At 38.7% G+C, this 24,901-nt stretch overlaps 1 protein-coding gene across 1 annotated transcript; it reads left to right on the forward strand.

Moving 5' to 3' along the window:
- Positions 1-213: 213 nt before the first annotated feature.
- vezt (vezatin, adherens junctions transmembrane protein) lies at positions 214-23,586 on the forward strand. The gene is made up of 12 exons (XM_052120976.1): positions 214-249; positions 3,726-3,863; positions 7,540-7,629; positions 9,372-9,556; positions 9,741-10,022; positions 12,521-12,657; positions 12,775-12,923; positions 15,166-15,494; positions 18,351-18,544; positions 21,109-21,206; positions 21,755-21,959; positions 22,126-23,586. The coding sequence occupies exons 1-12, from the start codon at positions 214-216 to the stop codon at positions 22,668-22,670; spliced, it is 2,388 nt and encodes a 795-aa protein (XP_051976936.1). The 3' UTR covers positions 22,671-23,586.
- Positions 23,587-24,901: the final 1,315 nt, after the last annotated feature.

The following is a 24,901-nucleotide window of genomic DNA, read 5'->3' on the forward strand; positions in this document are numbered from 1 at the left end:
CATTCAGAGACTCATTTTCAGATAGCCCGGTGGGTGGCGGTGTGGTGCCCAAAGTAAAGTAAAAGAAGAAGAATGCTCATGAGTCTTGGGAATTGTAGTTCAAGACATGACGTGTTTCTGCGAATTCAGACGGAGCTGTACAGATCCCGCCTTTCATTCATATCGACTACAATCCCAGCATGCGCAACTGTTGGACACATATGGCGGAGAGCTATGACTGAGGATTTTGATGAAGAAGTTGTGTTCGAGGTGAGTTTACCTTCAGTATGCATGCATGCAGACAGACAGACAGCAGCTGTTCACTTTGTTTCATAGAAGTGCTGCTAGCTGCCTGCGCTCATCTACTCACAACACTCCTCCCGGTGTGTCTTTACTAGACTTTAGAGCTGCTTACAAATCACCCGCCTGACTTCAAAAAAATATTAAATAAAAAATAAATGATATATATATATGGGGTTGCATTCTTTTGTGTTCTAATATATTCACATAAGACGCGTATGTGATGTGAGGCTGTGTTTGACAACCTAGTGAGCTGCCCTACCTAGGGTGCTTCTCAATCAGCTCCCTAGTTCAATAGTCAGGGCACTGATCAGGGAGTCGGCCATTTTGGCCGTCTCATTCGCAAAATCCTTCCAGAGGTTTTAATACCCAGTAAGATGCCTATCTAGACAACGTTTTTGATCGTCATAGACTTTGTCTCAACCTAGTGGGCTGCCTACATTGACAGCATTTTTGGGCATTTACCTTGGCAACGTTTTGTACATCAGTGTGTTCAAATCTGCTAAGCTATATATCTATACAGTAATTTTGGGCAATTTTTGTCAACTTTGGATTGGCTGTGTATCAGAATTTAGTGAGCTGCCTACCTTGATAACATTTTTGTGCATCATCAGATGTGTCTCAAAACCTAGTGTGCTTCCACCCTTGACAACATTTTTGGATATTGTTGGTGTGTTTTAAAACCAAGGAAGTTGCCTATCCAGTGTTTTGGCCATCAGAAACTGTGTGTCAAACCCTCGTGAGCTGCCTACCTTGACAGCATTTTTGTGCATTAAACTGTTGTCTGTGTCTATTTTGGGGGTCATGGGCTGCACTCTAAAACTAATGAGCTGCCTACATAATAAGATACCTATTTAGGCAACATTTTGTGCATCTGGTTGTTTAAGATCTGCTGACCTGTCTATAGTAATTTGGGGCATGTTTGTCTCTTTTTGGATTGGCTGTGTATCAACATTTAGTGAGTTGCCTAACTAGACGTCTTTTTGGCATCATTGGATGTGTCTCAAAAGCTAGTGAGCTGCTAACCTTGTTAACGTTTCCTTTTTAGACCGATACTCAAAATCTAGTCAGGTGCATACATAGACATCATTTTTGGTCATTGTAGACTGTATTTCAAACCAATTGGCCCAGTTGTTAGGGTGGGTAGAGTCATGTTGGGTTAACCTCCTTGTGGTCGCTATAATGTGGTTCTCGCTCTCGGTTGGGTGCGTGGTGATCATACCTGTCAACACTCCTGTTTTTCCCGGGAGTCTCCCGTATTTTACACCCATCTCCCATCCCCCTCCCGTTTAGTTATTTCTCCCAGAAAACTCCCTTAATTTGTATTTCCCAAACCTCGTTATATGAATAATCACATCAGTATATTATTCCAAGGTTGTCCAGTTGCCAGATCTTGTATGAAACCCATCCTACTCACACAATCGACACATCATACAAATTTCAACCTATTTGTGACCTCATCCTGGCAAACTACAACCTCATCCTGGCAAAGGTAGTAGACGAGGGAAGTTGCAAGCATAACTGTTAGATGGGGAGGAGAAGACTCAGGTGTTGCTCCGGTGAAAAAAGTAAAATATAGGTAATATATGTAAATTTAACAACAGCTGTACGGAATAATTTATTTTCATATCTCGAAGCCATTTCGACAATGCCCACGCCTTTTGCAAAGTGTGTCGCACTGATTTTAATCCCCAGACAACCCCACTCAGAATTCTTGGAATTCCAATGTGGAGGCGTAGCACACGTGGAGGCTTCACGCTAGTCTCCGCAGCATCCGTGCACAATGGTGGTGAGTTGTGCATGGATGCCGCGGAGACTAGCGTGAAGCTTCCACATTTGCTACGTCTCCGTGATAACGCTCTCAACAAGCCACATGATAAAATGAGCATATTGACGGTCTCAGATGTGGAGGCAACTCAGATTCATCCTCCGCCACCCGGATTGATGTTTGTCACTACGCCACCACGAGGACTTAGAGCGCATTGGGAATTGGGCATTCCAAATTGGGGCGAAAAGGGGAGAACCCCCACTTGTCACGCTTCATGCTTTGCAATATACTGTAGATTCAAATGAACCAGAGTCATTTGTTTGTGAATTGGACACTGGTTTCACTGGATGTTCCACACTGCTAATTTCAAGAACCATTAATGGAACCAAAGGTCATTAACATAATTTGAGTCCTGTATTTTTATTACATTTTTTTTAAATCTTGGTTCCCAAGTCGGTTCCCAGTTGACCGAATATTTAGACCATCTCTCAGTAAACGGAATTGAACTGGGCTGTGATTCCAGAACCCATGTTTGGTACCCTCGGGTTCATCTGTTTTTATATTGGGTGGAAATATCCGGATATATGCTACATGGAAGTATATCAATATCAAAAGATATTTCACTATACTTTATAATTGAGATTTAAAGGCCAGGTAAAGTCATGAAAATTACTGGAATATTAAAACGTCATGGAAATACCTTTAGTGAATAGACCTGTTTTCTTGTTATGTTATCTCTAGCCTAATTTATTTCACTGGAATGCAATTGCTCTTTGTGAGTGCTATCTCTATAAAAAAAATTCTTGTTGAGTAATTATTGATGACTGGAACAGTCATGGAATTTCATTGGTAAAATGTTTTGAAACCCTTTTTATGTTTCATGTTTATTTAGGCAGTTGTTCACACATTTGTACCCAGATGTCTGTGTACTGGACACGAGGACAGCTGGTTGTGTTTTTTCCTCTGTCATATGTTTTGTGGGGCCAGATATAAATAGTTGTTGAATTCAGTCTTCCAAAAAAAAAAAAACTATGCTCTCATTTGGACATGCGTGTCCTGAAATGAGGTCTTTTGCCTCAGGTCGGTTCATGCTTTCTCACATCAATACACGCTCTCGCTAGAAATGAGCTGTACTGCACAAGATCCAAAGTACATGACGGGAGGCAGGTTACCTCAGCTCAGGATTTAGCTGAAACAGGAGTAAAGAGTTATAAAGCCCTTTAGTATCTCAAATCCAGTGGAAATGGTAATCTGGGCATCTGAAAGATGGAAATGAATCTGTTATTCTGAATCTCTGGTTGGGAATTGGGACTTGTGAGAGCATCGGGTCTACATCCTCCGTTGAGCGATGAAACGTTTGCCAAGATGTGAGAGCAGAGAGGTAAGGGAGGACGCAGACAACAGGAAATTATGATAGAGCCCAGCCTTTAACTTCCTGTGAGGAATATGTGAATCATAACCTCTCTGTCTTTCTCCTCCCTTTCTCTGTTACGTACATTTATTCACCACATGTTGTTTTTTCATGAAAGAATGGCAAAGAAAGCTAATGGTTCAATGACATGTTTCAGGCTTTACTGGATGTTATTTTGATGCCTACAAAAGTCTTCTTTTCACTTTATAATGTCTTATAATCTAAGGGCATTGTTTGATTAAAGTTGTGTCTTTTTCACCCCTCCAGAACTCTCCGCTGTTCCAGTATTTGCAGGATCTAGGACACACAGATTTTGAGGCATGTTCTCCTGTTTCTCAGGAGGAGGAGTTGAACGCTGGAGGCGAGGAGAAGCCGTTTCCACAAGACATCCTCTCTCTGGCCAGAGTGAGTGTTAGCGTTTACCTTTCAGCACACTAAGCGTACAACAATGACTTTCTAACTACAATCTCTCTCTAGAGCCTCACCTGAGCCGTGAAAAAGTAAAGAACTGGTGTTAAAACTAAAACACATTATTGTTCACACAGCACCCCATATTGACAGAAAAACACAGAATTGTTGACATTTTTGCACATTTATTAAAAAAGAAAAACTGAAATATCACATGGTCCTAAGTATTCAGACCCTTTGCTGTGACACTTATATATTTAACTCAGGTGCTGTCCATTTCTTCTGATCATCCTTGAGATGGTTCTACACCTTCAATTGAGTCCAGCTGTGTTTGATTATACTGATTGGACTTGATTAGGAAAGCCACACACCTGTCTATATAAGACCTTACAGCTCACAGTGCATGTCAGAGCAAATGAGAATCATGAGGTCAAAGGAACTGCCTGAAGAGCTCAGAGACAGAATTGTGGCAAGGCACAGATCTGGCCAAGGTTACAAAAAAATTTCTGCTGCCCTTAATGTTCATAAGAGCACAGTGGCCTCCATAATCCTTAAATGGAAGACGTTTGGGATGACCAGAACCCTTCCTAGAGCTGGCCGTCCGGCCAAACTGAGCTATCGGGGGAGAAGAGCCTTGGTGAGAGAGGTAAAGAAGAACCCAAAGATCACTGTGGCTGAGCTCCAGAGATGCAGTCGGGAGATGGGAGAAAGTTGTAGTAAGTCAACCATCACTGCAGCCATCCACCAGTCTGGGAAGCCTCTCCTCAGTGCAAGACACATGAAAGCCCGCATGGAGTTTGCTAACACCTGAAGGACTCCAAGATGGTGATAAATAAGATTCTCTGGTCTGATGAGACCAAGATAGAACTTTTTGGCCTTAATTCTAAGCGGTATGAGTGGAGAAAACCAGGCACTGCTCATCACCTGTCCAATACAGTCTCAACAGTGAAGCATGGTGGTGGCAGCATCATGCTGTGGGGGTGTTTTCAGCTGCAGGGACAGGACGACTGGTTGCAATCGAGGGAAAGATGAATGTGGCCAAGTACAGGGATATCCTGGACTGAAAACCTTCTCCAGAGTGCTCTGGACCTCAGACTGGGCCGAAGGTTCACCTTCCAACAAGACAATGACCCTAAGCACACCGCTAAAATAACGAAGGAGTGGCTTCACAACAACTCCGTGACTGTTCTTGAATGGCCCAGCCAGAGCCCTGACTTAAACCCAATTGAGCATCTCTGGAGAGACCTGAAAATGGCTGTCCACCAACGTTTACCATCCAACCTGACAGAACTGGAGAGGATCTGCAAGAAGGAATGGCAGAGGATACCCAAATCCAGATGTGAAAAACTTGTTGCATCTTTCCCAAAAAGACTCATGGCTGTATTACATCAAAAGGGTGCTTCTACTAAATACTGAACAAAGGGTCTGAATACTTAGGACCATGTGATATTTCAGTTTTTCTTTTTTAATAAATGTGCAAAAATGTCAACAATTCTGTGTTTTTCTGTCAATATGGGGTGCTGTGTGTACAATAATGAGGAAAATAATGAACTTAAATGATTTTAGCAAATGGCTGCAATATAACAAAGAGTGAAAAATTTAAGGGGGTCTGAATACTTTCCGTACCCACTGTACAACATGTCTTCTTGTTACATAATATAATTCTTCACACAATGAATGAGGAAAGAACACATGAAATCTGTTCCTACTGGTCTACATCACTCAACACACTGTCTGCACTGGATGCGACTGATGATGCGACATGTTGCAAAGACTTGAGTCTTTTTACATTGGACGCATTTGTAATTCTTAATATAATGTTCATTTTGCACTTTGTATAGATACTAATAGAAACAAAATAATATTTAAATTAGTTTATCAAAGACAAGGAACCTCACGAGATGGCTTTTTATTTGAGTTATTTGTTTGTGGTGCGAAGAGATGGATGCATCTAGTGTAGACAGCATCATTGACTATAATTGGAGCAGTTTGCTTTTGACGTGACACAACTCTTGCGTAGAGGACATCAGGTTATAACATTTTATTCTGTGTTTTATTAAAGAGATAGTTCACCCCAAAATGAAAATTATTTCATCAGTTACTCAACCTCATGTCATCCCAGATGTGAATGATTTTCTTTATTCTGCAAAACACAAATGAAGGTTTTTAGAAGAATATTTCAGCTCTGTTGGTCCATAGTTAATGTAAATGTTGGCCAGAGAGCAAAAATCTAATTTTTTTACTACAATTTCTCCTCTCTGACCAGTAGGTGGCGATATGCAAAAATATTGTGAATTGCCAAAAGTGCCGTTTTATAGTAAAAAAAAAAGAAAAAAGGACTTTAATATTGTTCTGTTTCTCACTCACACCTATCAGATCTCTTCAGAAGACATGGATTAAACCACTGGAGTCATATGGATTACTTTCATGCTGTCTTCATGTATGTTTTCGTGCTTTTAAAGTTTTGGTCACCATTCACTTGCATTGTATGGACCTACAGACCTGAGATATTCTTCTAAAAATCTTAATTTGTGTTGAGCAGATTAATACAAATTCATACACATCTGGGATGGCTTGAGGGTGAGTAAATGATAAGATATTTTAAATTTTTAGATGAACAATTCCTTTAAGTGGTCAGGGGGTTCAGTCTGAAAACTAAACATTGCAGAATCTTACACTGACTGATGCCTGGAACACCAAACGACATGGTCAGGTGTCACTAGAAAGTTAGTTATGTTTTCATTTAACACAAAAGTGCTGTAAGTAACCAGGAATTTCCCTCTTCAGCTTTTAACATTTGAGGTGATATTATTGACGTTTGTGGGCTTCGTGGAGCCTGTTTAAATTGTTAAAAACCCCTGTGATGACGTCAACCCCTGGTATTTAGTGAAAGCTGTTTGGGAATGTACTGAAATTCCACTTAATGGTAGAATGGAGTTCATTCCAGAGCATGGAGACCAACAAACAACTTTGTATTTAAACTCACTTTTATGTAATGTATGTACAATATGAGCATTTCCACAGAGTAAATCATATAGTATTTAGTTGAGATAGTCCTTGTTGCAAAGTATGAACAATCACAAAAGTGCCTGTATGTGTTCCAAGTCTGCTGTGTGTGTGTGTGTGTGTGTGTGTGTGTGTGTGTGTGTGTGTGCGCGCGCGTCTCTCTCTTTCTCTCTGTTTCTCACACACACACTCTCTTTCTCTTCTTCAGTTGTGTGACAAACACACAAAGCATTTAGAATGTGTGTGTTGTACAGCAGCAGAATACTAAAGACATGCAGAAAGAAAAGAAGACAAAACACAGCAAACCCCCCTCTGAAACTTTGAATTACAACACGCCACAAAGAATATCTTTCTTTTCAATGTTCTTTATAAACTATTAAACTAATGCATGTAGGTCATATTGATAAACTGCAGACTACACCACAGTGGGTTTGTTGTGGCTTCCGATCATGACCCAGACGCGATCAATAATCATCCACTGTTGATCACACTGAGTGAACCTAATAACAAGAGGCCATATTAAATGCATTCCGCATCCACAATACTGTCAGGGAATATCATAGAAAACTGGATTGTCTTTATTTAAATGAGTTTGTGCTATGTAGACATACTGTAACAAATGTAGTTTCATATTCTGTTGTGGTGGTTTGTCTGTGTGTGGTTGCAGAAGGCCAGGGTTTGGAGGTTGGTTGATGGTCTGCGCAGCCTGAGTCCACTGCACCAAGACAGCGCCACCCAGTGGCAGGAGCAGCAGCTGGTGAGAACGAAACCTTTCTATTTCCTTCTGTTTGTTTTTCCCTTCACAGAGGAACAGCTCTTAACTCATGTTCAGTGTCTGTCTACTGTTATTGTGTTCAGGTAGTGTAAAACATTACTAGCTTTCACTGGGATTTCAGTCACATGTAAAATATGCATGACTACATAAACATGTGTGGGAGGACTGTTGTAAGTCTGGTCAAATGTTTTGGTGCTTCGTTGTATTACTAGATTCTAATTCAATCCAAGTTCATTGGTTGACTACACATGGTACTGTAACTGTCCAATTACATGTTTTAATTGAATTGGCATATAGATAAAGAAAAGCAATTGGAAAATGCAATTATACATGTGTTTGTGTGTGTGTATGTATGTATGTATATATATATATATATATATATAACAATAACTGTTATTTAACTACAAAACTACATTTTTAAACATGTAAACATTATTTTTAAAGAAATGATTTTAAACATTTAATTTTTTTGGTCATTTTGTAACTGAACTGCCAAATTGATAACAAAAAGGAATTTTAAAATGTTTTTAAAATGCAATTAAAATAAATGTATGTATTTATAAACATAAACAGTATTTAATTGTTTTTCAGTTACATTTTTAAACATGTAAACATTATTTTGAAAAACGATATTAAAGAATCTCTTTACAAATTGACCAAAAAATGAACGCTTAAACAAAAGCATTGACAAATATTTTTGATGCAATTTAAAAGCATATATAAATAAATAAAATTAAATAATGTTTTTGTTATATCTAACTACATTATTAAACATGTAAAACATTGTTAAAAATATTTTAAATATGAATTTTATTTGTCATTTTGTAAATAAATTGGCAAATGGATTATGACAAACACTTGTTTTTCAAATGCAGCGTAAAATCAATATTAATAAATAGTATTTTATTGTTAATTTTAACTACATTTTTAAGCATTTTTAAATAATTGTATAATATATTTTTTGTGTGTTTGTCTGTTGTTTATTTTTATTTATTAACATTTTTATTTTCAAATGAAAAAAATTCTAATTGATTCCTTCATTTTTAAAGTGGCAATTCCATTGTGTCTACTTCAATAATTCATACTAATCACATCACTTTATATCTATAATTGATATTTATAGTGTGTGTGTGTGTATGTATGTAGATATATATATGTGTGTGTGTGTGTGTGTGTATGTAGGTCTGTGTGTGTAATGACGTGTTTTAGCAGACTTTTTATATTTGCAATTTTGTATGAATTATTGTACATTTATAACATTACACATTGTATTATAAAAACAAGTTACCACAGATGTGATGAGGTTTCTAATACAGCTTCTGAGATAGTGATGGTAAATTTGCCATCTTCTCTCTTCTGAATGTTTTAATCCACTGCTCTCAATTTTCTTCTTCATTTGGACATTTGTGGATACTTAATAATGCCATTTTTCTTTTGATATTGGAGCAAATGGGTAAACGAAAATTGTTTTTGCTGTGGTCTCTCTTTCACTGCTATCAAAATGTACCCTGTAATTGTTTACTTCAGCGTCCCAAAACCTGTAGGGTCCATTTATGTGGTGTACTAGAATATGTACTGAGACAGCTGAGATTCAGATACTAAGCAAAGATCTGTCAGTGGATTAGACAGCACAGAAATCCAGTATTACAGCACAGTGCAGATGAATCGGTGGATTAGATCATTAGGTTATTGATTGTGTTTATGTGTGTTTGTTTTTCCTGCAGGACGCTGTATTCCGCCAGTATTCCCTGCGCTGTCTGTTATCTCAGGACGTGCTGTTGCAGGAAGATGTTGAGTTGATTGAGCTGTTGGATCCGAGCGTGCTCTCTCTGGGCTCAGCTGATACTGTCTGCCCCAGTGCCAGCACTGCTGTGCCCGCGCCACGCTACCTCTCATCACCATCGATATGGTACACATACATCAGTGCCCATTTAAAGGAATGTATCACACAAGAATGATAATCCTGTCATTATTTACTCACCCTCATATTGTTCCACCATAACAGTAGTCCATTGATTTGATTGTTTTTTGGGTGAACATTCCTTTTAATAAACACTTGGAATGTGTGGTTTTGTGTCTGTCTGTATTTACAGGGACGTGTCAGCATTGGTCGGGCTGTTAGCCATCCTGCTCGCCGTCCAATGCTCAGACCCTGACCATGAGCTGGCCCTGCGGCTGTGTGTTGTGTTAGTGTGTGCATTGTGTGTATATCGTGGTCTGTGTCTGTGGCATAAGGCAGGTCTACAGCGTCACGTTCAGTCTCTGGCCATTCAGCTGGAGGGTTTGGTGAACAACAGTCGAGCTCTGACCAGCCTTTCCCGCAAATCACTGCGACTCATACAGGAGACTGAGGTCATCTCGCGAGGATTCACACTGTAAGTGGCCCAACACAAACATGTACACTACCTCATGTAATGTCTGTATATGGGTCATTGACAAATAAGGTGGTCTGTGGTGATAACTGAGAAATATTTGATAAAATGTAGGTGTCAGGTTTGTAGAAATGTCATTTTTGTGTCCATTTTGGTTTCATAACATTTTAGAATAAAGAATCATAAGAATCATTTTATTTATATAGCACCTTTTAGCGATTAACACATAGAGTAAAACCCAACATATTCACATAGTAATAAAACAGACACACACAGTAAAACAGCACATTCATATAGTAATAAAAGCCAGTCTATACAAATTCGTTTTTAAATGAGACATTAAAAACAGATTCAGCAGATCTAATATTCAAGGGTTGGCTGTTCCATAATCGTGTGGCCTTCACTACAAACGCTCTTATCACATTTTGTTTTGCATTAATTGAACTTAAAATGAATTGGTAACCAATGCAAAGAAGATAAAACTGGAGTGACATGATTAAAATACCTTGTTCAATTGTAGCTGTGCTTAAGTACGTTTATTTAGTGTTGAAAAAAGGACATTAGTTAAAAAAGGCATCAAGGCATGACTAAATAAAAGCATGTATATGCTTCTCTGTATTCTTGAAACTCAAGACATGTCTCACCTTGGAAATGTTTCTTAACTGATAAAAACATTACTGAACAAACTTCCAGATATGATATTAAACATTTAAATCAGTATCAAAGTAGACTACCAATGTTTTCACCAACTGCTGATTATTTGGGACTACTTGTTTAAGCGATGACTCAATCTGACTTTTTATAAAACCATAACAGAGTATAACAATCTCTGTTTATCAGTATTTAACTGAAGGAAATTACATGAAATCCAGTTGTTTATATATGCTATACAAGCTTGAACATTTAAACTAGTCAGATCATTGGGATTCAGCAACAAATATAATTGCAGGTAACCTGCTTAGCAATGAAAATAAATGTTGTATTTTTCGAATCACAGCACCAAGCTGTAACACATATAGTGAAAACAATATTGGCCCTAACAGTGATCTTTGCGGAACACCATAATTCACTTTTGAAAAGGAGGACATCTCATCTCTAACAGACACTACAAATGTCCTATTTGTAGGTAACAAACAACTCTAAAGCCACCCCAGATATTCCCACCCATCTCTTCAATGTATTAAAACTGAATGATCAACTGTAACAAATGCCACAGTTAAATCAAGCAATACTAAATTGGAGTTCTCTCCAGCATCCTCCAGTAACCCAAAGAAGGGTAGTTTCTGTACTGTTGTTTTCTCTGACTGAACCTGACTGAAATTTCTCCAAAATATTGTTATCCTTTAATAATAAAAAGTCATTTTGAGATTGGTCGATAGTTATTCGCAACCGAAGGATCTAATGAGGGCTTCTTTAAAAGCAGTTGAACTATCAAAATCTTTAACTCCTCTGGGACACATCCTGACATGAGCGAGCTATTTATAATAATCAACAAATTAGGGCCTAAAGTCCCAATAACTTCCTTAAAAAGTCTTAAAAGATCAACATCTGAATGGTAACTTTATTGTTTCAACTGATGTACAATTTTATAAACATCCTGCTCTGAAATAGGAGAGAAAAAAATCCAACAAAGTCTAACTTTAACAACTTTATTTTTAACACATGGTAGCAGAAGAATAATTGATGACCTTATTAACAAAAAAAAGATTAAAACGTGTTACAAACTATCAGACAACTAGCACCAGTAGACACAGGGTTGATCAAATTAGTAATTGTATTAAATAAAAACTTTGCGTTTTTATGTGTTATGGCAGTTAGTAGTTATCAGTTGAATTATTCTTTTTTGTTACATGACAACAGAATCGCTTCTTGCATGCTGTTACACCACCTGACTTTGATTTGATAGACAATTAATATATTAGTAATATTTTAAAACGTATAAAAAAAAAAATTCACTCCTTTTTTTTTTAAAGAAATCATATTTTTCCAAATGTTATCATTGTTATTGTAGTTATGTAATTTCTCTGTTAGTTTTATATATGCTGTGTTGTCAAATAGTTAATTGCAATAGGAACAGTATTGTAGAATTGTGTGTGTGTGTGTGTGTGTGTGTGTTGTATTTAACAGTATAGCAGTAATATGCGAGTTAAAGTTCAACCGATATAACGGTTTTGCCGATTGTTACCAATAGCTACTTTTGGAACTGTCGGTAGTCTGCCGAAATTAACACCGATTACAATATTGAATAATTAATCCTTATTAATTATAAAGAAGAAGAATTTTATTTTGGTGAAAACTTGTTCAATAAATCGGTTATTTGCTTTTTCCACCACCTTAGTTTCATATCGGCAATATCCAATTTCAGTCGACCTCTAATGTGTATTGTTGTGTGTAACAGTGTTGTAGTATTATGAGTGTTTTGTGTGAGATTTGTTTGCCCTAATGGTTCTCAGACGTCTGCACAGTTGGATCATGTTACACTTGTCAAGTTTATTCGACAGGGTGAGTGGCGCCTGTCGCTTTAACAGGGCGGGGCAGCTTCGCAACCAGCAGCTGATTGGGCTACGGAAGGCGGCCTATCAGAGTCTTCGCTGCGCGTTCAGAGCTTCACGTCTCGCCACATGCGTCATGCTCAAATCATATCCTCACACAACAACATTGAAATTATTATTTGCTTTGACATTGATTTTTGACTTTTTCATTTAATTCACTTTGATAAAAGTTTGAGTTAATTTCCTTAACTATGTCTGCCCTACGTTTCCATTGAACTCAGAGATTGACAATGTCACCAACTACGTATCCACCGTGCCAATCAGAGAGCTGGGTCTCGGTCTGGGGGTGGAGCATCTTTCTGAGGAGCAGGCACAAGAACTGACCAATGATTACAGCCTACCAGCTCTCAAGGTCTTTACTCACTAGGGCTGGAATTGTGTTTTCTTAAGATTTTGGCTTCCAACGATTATGAAAGCAAGATAATCGAGATAAAACGATTATTGTGCCGTTTTCCATTTCGCAATGAAACACTTCATTATATCTTTAAAGCAGCTTTGTTAAAGTACAAATACTAAGGAAGCGGGTGATGAAAATAAACTCTGAAACTGGCATTTCTCTGTGCGGTCAGCACTGCATCTATGAGTTGAGTGAAGTGACTGGGGAAGAGATAGAATCTTCTCCTGGCTGATCCACACAGAGACGCTCGTCACTCACGCGTGATTGCTGCAGCTAGATTATAACGTGATGGCTAGCGACATAGATCATAATATATGTGTAACTTTCAATGTTTGTATCACATGAAGAAAATTGCCGATTCGCATCTCTGTTAAGAAGAGAAAGTTTGTTTTTTGGGAGTTAAAGATGTATCGAAGTGAACAAAGGTGGTACAAAAAACCTTTTTGATTAGTCTTTTTTTGGCTAAAAATAATATCTAAAACTCCTTAAAACATGTACAATTACAATAGGAGCTACAGTATTCTGCAGAAGATAGAATTGTTATCGGAGAATATTGAATACAATATTTAATCAGGGCTTGACTTTAGCGCTTGTCCGGGACTAGTGGATTTTTAAAGATGTAAGTAAAACAGAATTTTACTTGCCCGACCAGACAAGCAGACTGATTAAAACATCAACAATGAAAAAATAACCGCTATATTTGTGATAGCCTAGGCCTGTGTCACTTATTAGAAAGTTAATATACCGGTACTTATTCAGCTGTTGAAAATAATCCAGAGCACATCATTTTATAATTCACTAGCGATCTAGTAACAGCTGCACCCTGTTAGATTGACAGGCAGTGTATTTGTGTGTGCTGATTCTGAACATGCGTGTGTGTTCCGAAAATGCTCATGCTAATGCGCACCTGAATGGTCAAATACATTTCAGAATTCTGTCAAAATGCACATCTTGGTGACATATTCATGTACAGGGAGGAGGTGTGCCATCTTGCCCGATGCTGTCAGGTAAACAACTTAACCCTCAACACCACAAAAATAAAAGAGATTATTATGGACTTCAAAAGGTTCAAGAAAACAGAACATGCTGCCCTCTACATACATGGTGAGGATTAAGAGTAGAGCACTTCAAGTTCCTGGGAGTCTAGATTTAATGTGATCTGACTTGGCCACAGCACACATCTTATCTGGTGAAGAAGGCCAACAGAGACTATTCTTCTTACGGAAATTAAAAAAGGCACAACTACATCAACAATTACTCAGGAATTTTTGCCATAGCACCATAGAGACTCTCCTACTGTGCTACAGTGTGGCTACAGGGGTCAGTGGTTAAGGCTCTGGGTTACTGAACGAAAGGTCGGGGGTTCAAGCCCCAGCACCATCAAGATACCACTGTTGGGCCCTTGATCCTATCTGCTCCAGGGTCGCTGTTTCATGGTTGAAACCCTGCGCTCTGACCCCAGCTTAGTTGGGATATGCGAAAACAACTGCATTTCATTGGCTGCACAATGACAATAAAGTTAAATCTTAATCTTAACACCAAACGGGTCATCCCGTGAAGTCTACATCGGCTGCAAAGGAAAGCTAGAAGGATTGCCAGCAATGTAACTCACCATGGACACACCCTGTTGGACTCTTTACCATCAGACAGGCAATACAGGATAATACAGTCCTGTACAAACAGACTGAGGAACAGCTTCTTTCCAAGAGCTGTAGCCTCCACTATCCCTATACAGGATCATTGTGTCTAGACTGTTGGAGCATTACAGTTTTTAATATATGCCAAGCACTGATGATGACTTGCATTCTTGGGCTAAAAAAGAAGCAGTGCAATGAATAAAACAGAACGCGAGTGTCTCGATGCGCGTTTTAAGGGTTGAATTTCCTTTTAAATTGAATTTGACTGTGTGAAAACGGACATCGTTACTGCACAAGACACGGAAAAGACAGTGAGATGTGACACAACGCTAAAAGACGTCCGTCTAGCACACGCTTGCATAGAAAAAGACTGATGTGTTCTGAATGAATGGCCCACAGAGGCACACATTAAGATTGTTCATAATTATGCTTATTTAATATCGCCTACAAAATCATTGCAAAGATATTGTAAATGTTCGATATAATGCCCAGTCCTACTGTTGATATAAAAACACACTAGTCTCTTCAATTCCAAAAATCATGCTTTCATTGGTTTGCAGATGTTGTTCCAGTTGTGGGTGGGACAGAGCTCTGAGTTTTTCCGGCGATTAGCTCTGCTACTGTCTCCAGGGAGGGAGGAGCTTAATTCCAGGCTCAGCCCCCTCACGTATAACAGCGTCCCTTTGATTACTGACTCTCTGCATTGCACTCTGGCCGGCTGCCTTGGGGATCTTCAGCGCAGCTACGATTTCCACCGCTACTTTGAGACGCAGCACCAGTCATTGGGCTCAGGACGAAACGGACGTGCTCAACAGAAGTGTAGAGAGCTCAATTCTGTGCACACATCTATCCGAAGTTTACAACTTCATCTGAAAACACTCCTGAATGAGTAGGTACCACTTAATTTGTGTTTTTTCAATGGTCAATGCTGATATCAAGAGAGAAGTGTGGCTAAAAGCCAGTATAATGCCATGTATTGTGTAAAATGCAGATTATTAATTTAAAATGAGCCGTATACAAGTAAATTGGTATTTATTTTATTTACTTAAAATTTCACTCTAAAATTAATGTGAATTTATTTGTGAACGAATACTTCGATAAAGTTGTACGGTTATCAGCCAATTCCAATAAAACCGATCAATATATATCGGTTTGCCACTAGTGTTAATAAAATCATAAAGAATGCTTAAAGTCTGTTTTTAAGATTGCTTTCACCATGACAATAAGGAATAGACTGTTATAAAGGCCCGTCAAATCAGTCAGCTGATATTTGCCTGATTTTATTGCCGACTGAATGCCTGCTTGGCCAATTAAAAGTAGTACTTCCCCCTTGAGTAGCTTTCAAAATCTTTCAACAATCTTGGCAATGCACATTTACAGTTTGAAATATTTAGAAATATAATATTTAGTAGCTACTGTGCAAACTAAATGTTAATGTCAGGTTTTTTGTTTATCTCATTTGAAATGATTCAGTGAAATATACTGCATCTTATATCACCATTAAATCAGCCACCAACAAATTCAGTCAATAAATAATGCACTTTTGTTTTAATTTTTTATTTTTTGGGGGGGTAAAATATTAAAATATTAACTTGTAACAACATTTACAGTAAACTATTTTAATTTGATGCAAGTAAAAATTAGTACAAAATAAAAAAATATATATTTTGACATCTTCCATTGATTGAGTTGGAATTTAGTATTGCATTAATTAAACATTATGGAGCAGCTGTTTTATGAGGAGCCACATTGTACATAATTAATACTTAATTCTTCAATCAGTTTTGCTCCAGGATGTAACACTTTTATTAAGATTATACGTGAGCCTAGGTATCATGAACTAACAATGAACAATATATTTTTACTGTATTTTAATTTTTATGTTTATTTCTATATTTCCTATTGTTCATTGTCAATGTTAGCTCAATGCATTAACTAATGTTAACGTTACATTTCATGTTAAAAATGTTTTTGTATTTGTAGACGTACAGTGGCAGGAATAAGTATGTAAACCCTTTGGGATTACCTGCATTTATGTATAAATTTGTCTTAAAATCTGGTTTGATCTTCATCTATCTGTTTAAACTAATAACACAAATTATTGTTTTGTTCTTGTACATATTGAATACATCATTCAAACATTTACAGTGTAGGTTGGAAAAAGTATGTGTAGAGTCAGTAGTTGGCAAACCTGGCATCCAATTAATTAAATGAGATTGGAGGTGTGGGTTAGAGCTACTTTGACTTATAAAAAGCACTCATACATTTTGAGTTTGCTATTCACAAGAAGCATCTGCTGACGTGGACCATGCCTCGCTAAAAATATCTCCGTAGACATACGATCAAGAATTGTTGCTTTGCATAAAAATGGAAAGGGTTATAAAGTTATCTCAAAGAGCTTAGATTTTCACCTGTCCACAGTTAGACAAATTTTCTATAAACAGACAATTTAGTATTGTGGCTACTCTCCCTAGAAGTGGCTGTCCAGCCAAGATGACTCTAAGGGCACACCGCAGAATGCTCTGTGGGGTAAAAAAGAACCCTAGAGTGACCGCTAAAGATTTAAAGGAATAATTTGAACCGGTTAACCTCTCTGTTCATGAGTCTATAACATTAAACAGGCATGGTATCTATGGCAGAACACTACAAAGGAAGCTGCTGCTTTCCAACAAATATATTGCTGCACACCTCAAGTTTTCCAAAGACCACCTTGACACTCCACAACGATACTGGGAAAATGTTTTGTGGACTGAGGAAACTAAGGTTGAGTTGTTTGGGAAGAACACACAGCACTACGTATGCCGTAAAAAGTGTAACAAAAAGAAAACATCATCTCAGCGGTGAAGAACAGTGGAAGATGCATCATGATTTGGGGCTGCTTCAGGGCCTGGACAGCTTACCATCTTTGAGGGAAAAATGAATTCCCAAGTTTATCAAGATATCCTACAGGATAATGTCAGTGTGGCTGTGCACCAGCTGAATCTCAGTAGAAGTTGGATGAGTTGGAAGTAAATCCACTACAGAATGGCTTAAAAAAAAAGAAAAAGAAAATCACCTTTATGAGTGGCCCAGTCAGAGCCTAGACCTTAAACCAATAGAAATACTGTGGAATGACCTCAAAAGAGACGTTCACACCAGACATCCTAAGAATACGGCTGAGTAGAAGCAGTTCTGCAAGGAAGAATGGTCAAAAATTCCTTCTGAGCGTTGTGGCGGTCTTATCTACAGCTACCAGAAATGCTTGGTTGAGGTTATTGCTGCCAAATGAGGATCGAGCTGTTTTTAAATCCAAGGGTTCACTTACTTTTCCACAGCACTGTGAATGTGTAATGGGATGTGTTCAATAAAGACATGAAAGATTATAATTTTTTGTGTTGTTAGCTTAAGAACATTGTGTGTCTATACTTGGGACTGATGAGATCTTACAACCAATGAATGCTGAAAACCAGCTAATTCCAAAGGGTACACATACATTTTCTTTCCATAGTACATATAAATCAAGGTTTCAAATTGAAATGCTGTAATTGTAATGTTCATTGTTAATTCACGTTAACTAATATCAGTGAATACAACCTTGTGGGAAAATGTTACCAAATATTTGTACTTTCTAAAAAAAACACACACAAAATGTAAACAGATGTGGACTCCGTTTAACACACCGGTTATAATCGTCTTTGCTCTAGTCTAACCTGATGACACTGAAGATTTGGCATTTTATTGCATCACAGTGGTTTATTTCTCATAGGGTCATTATTCTGGAGGATGATTTGGAGAAGTTAATGGTTGCTAAGGAGACAGAGGAGATGACGTGCACAGGCTATCAGGAGCTGAAGGAGCGGCTGCAGGTGCTGCAGCCACACATGCAGGCCAGCACCTGCTGCTGGGATGAAACGCTCGCGCAGGTGGAGCGCATGCTGCGCAGGGTCTCCAGCTACCCAGGTCAGTGGTCATCCTCTCGGTCAAACACAACAGTTGGGATTAATGCTTTTGTGCTGCACCTCTCGTTGGTTTTCAAGTTTGATTGTTTAAACTGATTTGAATAATAAATGGTCCAATTTGCAGGTTATTCTGAACATTCTTCCATTGCCGTCTTTACTGAAAATCTTTAATGAGAGTTTTGTTGGGGGCCTAGGTAGCTCATAAAGTAAAGCCGCTGACTACCACACCTGGAGTCGCGAGTTCAAATCCAGGGTGTGCTGAGTGGGTGGGTAGAGTCACGTTGGGTTAACCTCCTCGTGGTCACCATAATGTTGTTCTCGTTCTCGGTGGGGCGTGTGGTGAGTTGTGCGTGCCTCCACAAGCGCTATGTCTCCGTGGTAACGTGATAAGATGCACCGATTGAAGGTCTCAGACGTGGAGGCAACTGAGATTCGTCCTCCGCCACCCAGAATGAGGCGAGTCACTACATCACCACGAGGACTTGCAGCGCAATGGGAATTGGCCATTCCAAATTGGGAAGATTTGGGAAAAAAATTAAAGGTTAAGTTTAGTTATAAATAGGGCTGCTAATCAAATACATGACATGAAATGCTGATTAAATCATCAAATTAATTTCCAAGATCAATATTTGCTTAGAAAACCCTGAAATTCAGAAATTGTTGGATTGAGAATGATTGGAAAATCACATTTTACAGAATTTATATATAGGTCGGGCAAAATTAAATGTCATTTTTTTATGTGTATAATGTTAAATTGAAAATCCTAATTAAAAACTGTTTAGTTCAATATAGTTTAAATGGGGCAGTAGAACTACCTTATGTTTGAGTGTGTATGAGTTCTCTAAATGACACCCACGCTGTACAATATGTGCATCAGCCCTTGCATGTTTCTGTAGTAACAGCGTGCTTATTTTTAGAGTTCCTTATTCAACCATTTTCCTTCCCTGCAGTTATTTTAGGGAGCATTAGGGAAGTCGGAGGGCAGGGTAAAAGAAGAAAGAGACAGAGATGTAGTGGGTGATGTTCTTTACAGAATTAGGCCATAATGCACAAGTCTGTGAAGTCATTAAACACGTGATACCCAGCGCCATACGTCATTTCATGACGTTCTTCTGCGCTGGTGGTTGTAATGCAGCAGGTTCAAAGGTCATCTCTACAGATGTTTGATGTATTTTTGCATGCTAACACCCACTGGGTGGCAAACAACTGCAGATATTTTCAGAGCATTCAATAGCTGCTTTTCCACTATAGGGCCAGTGCGAGCCGGGGACATAAACTGGTCAGTCAGGGTCAATAGCCTCGAACCATGAGCCGTGAGTCCAAAATCGATGTGCATTCCCACCATCAGGCCAAAAGCCCTGCAGCATTGCCCTGAAACCCGCCTTTAATACACCACCCAGGTGCAAACTTGTGCGACGTGTGAACCCATTTCACAAGCTAAACCAAACACGCATGTTATCTAGTTATCTATTTAAGATCATTTAACGTTGACAACTCACTGACTTTTTACTCCAATAGTGTCCACGCTTTGTCCATTGTGCATCTTAACTGATTTGTAATGTGTTCGCAATTATTTTTCACTGAGATGATAGGTGTGTGACGTCACCCAGAGATGTACAAAGTTAGTGATGAATAGTCAGTTTTATTAAATGATATCAGTCAATGAGTCAAAGTTTCTTCATTAAAAGATATTAAAGCTTGTTTAACAAATGTTTGCTGAGACTGCTGTATATAACGCAGTAAATGAATCTCTCTTTTGATGACCGTACACCTATAGTTTAAATCTACACCTAGGGTAGCAGCATTGTTTATCAGTTTGGTTGCTAGGAAACATTCAAACTCCTGTTATGCTAACGGGAGTGTTGCAAGTTTGGTTGTTTAAACATCATTTTCCAAGCATCTGGCAATGGAATTCATTTATGATTGGAGTTTGGATAATTCAAGTAGGAATATCCCACATCCGACTTGAATGAAACGCAGCACGAGTGTCTCGCTTAGCTCCGCCTTTGACTTTGACTGCGCCTCAATACCCAGTTGGCCTTCTTTGGCCCAAGGGTAATCGGTGTGCCAAAGGTCATTGGCCCTGAATAAGACCAGAAGAGGCACAATTAAGCCCTGGAAGTGACAGGGGAATGCAACTGGCCTTGGCACACACTAGCATGCCTTCATTTGGCCTGACAGTGGAAGCGTGGCTATTTTGGCCATTTTTAATAGTATATAACCTTAGGCAACATTGCTATAGATTGCCACAGATAAGAATATGGTGCATATAATACTACATCAAATAATCAGGTAAAATCTTAGTGATAGGCCATTATATTGACCAGGCTGATAATATGTTTGCCATTTGGAATCAGATGGGATCAGGACATCCCCCAGGCCAGATCCAAGTCCACAGAGCCCTTAATTGTGTCAGGAGCCAATGTGCTACTATCTGCATCACCGTTTCGACAAACAATGAGACCTTGGCCCATTGATTTGTATGTGCCAGGGGTGTAAAAACTGATGGAGTCTGCTTAACACAAACATACTAATTAAATATGGTTATTTGTGTGTGTTCATCAGAGAGTTCAGACCAGCCGAAAGAAACGGCTGCTCCAGAGCCCCCTCCTCCTGCCCCCATTGCACACATACAGGACAGAGACCCCATCCCTGAGGAACAGGTACAGTCTGGTTGTGTCTGAAATCCATCACATTGTGAAAGTAAAATGGGTTGTGAATGCCATTTCTTGTTGACTTGAAGCAGGGCTGGTACTAGGATGCAATCTCTGAGGGTACATTTTTATCTTTACGATGGGTTGTCGGTTCTCTCTTTGTCTAACCGGGAGTGGCCCTCCTTGGACGTTTCACTGTCTGACTGGGGTACAAAGATTGTTGCCCCAAAGATTTGCCTCGAGTCTCCACGAAACTCTGCCCCTACCCTGACCAACAGTGAAACTATCAAGGGGCACTCCGCCCCCCCGGACTTGAAAAATGATCAATGCTGCCCCCACTAAACATACAATTGTCCCAGCAAAGATCACATCCAAGTACCGGCCATGGTCATCAGCAACAATTCTTTGACTATTGAACAAATTCTGTGTGAAGCACAAAGCAAAACTAACTAAGCATATCTACTAGTATAAAGCCTGAATTATTTTCAAAGATTTATCCATAAACAATTAATTCTGTGGCTTTTTTTGGATGAATAAAAGGTGTTTTTCTTGGCCAGGAACTGGAGGGGTATGTGTCGGATTCTGACTCAGAGACTGAGTGGAGAGGGACCTCAGATTTGCTGTCGCCGTGGGAACAAGAGCGTCAGCGGCATGAACGAGAAGAGTCGAGACGCGTTTTACTCGAGCTGAAATCCGTCCTTGGAATTCGAACGTCGGATGGAGAGAGAGACAAACGCAAGCGTCTGCTGTTCAGTGATCAGGGTACACAATTAATTCTTTATAGGCCATTTGTCTAAGATGCACAAATTTGGTGTGTATCATCTAGAGAATGCTCTTGACCAAAACATATAACAAAATAAATCATTTTAGTAAGGTTTCTGTGTTAAATTTATGTGCTAACCTCCACGCATGTTTTTTGTCCTGCTAGCTGCTCTGGGTCCATTTGCTAAGGAAGCATCAGAACCAGATACAAACTCTTTAGAGTTGAGTGTTTCAGCTGAACCAATGACTACCGCAGGCAACCATATCATCCAACCATCACAAGAACGACTGATGGCGGAAGAAGAAGATGAGAATGATAGAGGAAAGCAGACTGAAAATATTAGCAGGGTCGAGGAAGTAAAATATTCAGTGACTGAATTTTGCACCGGAGATCCAGAAGTACCTGGAGCAACTATAGATGTCAGTGTGGCGGAGACTGTTGTGGAAACGCAGCTCTTTCAATCAGATGGGCTTATAGATGATGGGCAGGATGGGACACACCCACTCACACCCAGAGTGCCCACCCTCTCTGTGACTGACAGACTGACTGAACTGCATGGCACAGAGGCGCTCAGTTTTAGCTCCGCCTTGGCCGCCCAGGTTGCGGCACGCTCGCATACATTCACACACATGCAGGAATGTACTTATGGGGACTCAGAGGAGGAAGAGGAAGTGACATCACAGCAGACGAGAGAAAGTGAGGAGGACTGAAACGGCATTTTGCGACATCCGGGATATTTATTCTCATCTTTTAGTTTTATTTATTGAGCTTGATTTCAGGTGACAGACATCATTGGATGTAGCTGATGTGTGTGCGTGTTTGTTTTGCTTGTGTGTGTGTGTGTGTGTGTGTGTGTGTGTGTGTGTGTGTGTGTGTGTGTGTGTGTGTGTGTGTGTGTGTGTGTGTGTGTGTGTGTGTGTGTGTGTGTCTCTCTCTCTCTCTCAGGGGGAGGGCTATGTGTCTCATGTGATGTCCCATGTCCATTATCCTCATGACAGGGCTCTTGTACAGACTCGTTAATACACAAAATAACAGACAAAAACGTACACATTTACTCACACACTAACACTCATGCACAAATCTACTTACTTGCTTTCTTGGTCCTGTTTAGATCAAATTTCCTGAAGGTCCTTACTCAGAATAACCTAAACAAACCAATTCTTAGAGTATTCAATTAGTCAGTTTGGCTTAATCGCTCAAGATGCCTCTCAAAGACATGTTCCGATTACAATTCAACCCAAAATCAAGAGGAATTATGTTTTGCATAAAGAAAAGGAAGCCTCAATTTCAATACTGTAATGTGAAAAAAAGTTTGTTTTATAAGAATATTCAACATGATGATATTCAGTACTGCACTAAAATTAGAAGGAATGCAAATAGTATTTTGTAGTCTGATAGTATTTCATTTGTAAAGTAATGAGAATAATAATTTTTCCTCTAAGTAATGAGATTCTTATTATTTCACATGATGTACTGAGAATAATATATTTTTTATTTATTTAATTGCAGTAATGTGAATATATTTTTTCACTTTGCGGTAATGTGTTTTTTTTCCACCCACATTGCGGTAATGTGGTTTTTTTCCACCCACATTGCGGTAATGTGTTTTTTTCCCCACATTGTGGTAATGTGTTCCCCACATTGCGGTAATGTGTTTTTTTTTCTCCCCACATTGCGGTAATGTGTTTTTTTTTCCCCACATTGCGGTAATGGTTTTTTTTCACATTGCGGTAATGTTTTTTTTCACATTGCGGTAATGGGTTTTTTTTCCACCCACATTGCGGTAATGTGGTTTTTTTTTCCCCTCACATTGCGGTAATGTGTTTTTTTTTCCCCACATTGCGGTAATGGGTTTTTTCCCCACATTGCGGTAATGGGGTTTTTTTTCCCCACATTGCGGTAATGTGGTTTTTCCACATTGCGGTAATGTGTTTTTTTTTCCCCACATTGCGGTAATGGGTTTTTTTCCCACATTGCGGTAATGGGTTTTTTTTCCCCCACATTGCGGTAATGTGGTTTTTTCCCCCACATTGCGGTAATGTGTTTTTTTCCCCACATTGCGGTAATGGGTTTTTTTCCCCACATTGCGGTAATGGGGTTTTTTTCACATTGCGGTAATGGGTTTTTTTTCTACAATGCGGTAATGAGAATACAATTTTTTTTTTATATTACAGTAATGAGAAGAATTTTTTTTAATACAGTAATTGGTTTTTGCATTACTTTATATTTTTTCTTATTACAGTAATTAGAATAGTAGGTTTATTCCATTACAGTAATGAGAATGACTTTTTCCATTCCAGTAAGAATACAATTTTATTTTCACTTAATACAGTAGTGAGTGCATTTTCGTCCCATTAAGGTAATGAGAAAGGCACTTAATTGTCATGTAAATAATGTCAAAACGCAACAATGTTAATGGTCCTAAAAATAATTTAATTTTGGGATGAAATAGGCCCCAGATGTTTTTCCTTGGGATTCACCCAATTCTTTTAAACAGTCTAAAAAGAGAGCAACATACTTGAAAAAAGTTTTTTTCCTCTTGAAAAACCTTCGATTTGTATATTTGTGTCTGTTCTGTCATTCTTCAGGGAAAGAAATAGCTGCCCTGATTTCATTTAATCATCAAACAGAGGTTCTGTACAGTAGCAGCTGGACTTGCACCACAAGGTTATTGCTTTTAGGAAATGAATGACATAAACATTTGTAGACTTGTTACAGCAGTTCCAAGCTATTAAATGCCTTGAAATTGACAATGCAGTATGATTTTCTCTTTATTTACAGTGTATTTATTTTTCCCCAAGGGAATTATAAAGGTTCATATACTTCATAAAAAATTTTACTAGTTATTGGGACTTTATTAAAGTAACCAGTACTGGTCTAAAGTCAGTTTAAAGACTCAAGGCTGCCTTCAACTTTCACTGATCCCAGTTGACAAAAAAAC

The sequence above is a fragment of the Xyrauchen texanus genome, chromosome 47 (genome assembly GCF_025860055.1).
Source record: "Xyrauchen texanus isolate HMW12.3.18 chromosome 47, RBS_HiC_50CHRs, whole genome shotgun sequence".
Classification (NCBI taxonomy): domain Eukaryota; kingdom Metazoa; phylum Chordata; class Actinopteri; order Cypriniformes; family Catostomidae; genus Xyrauchen; species Xyrauchen texanus.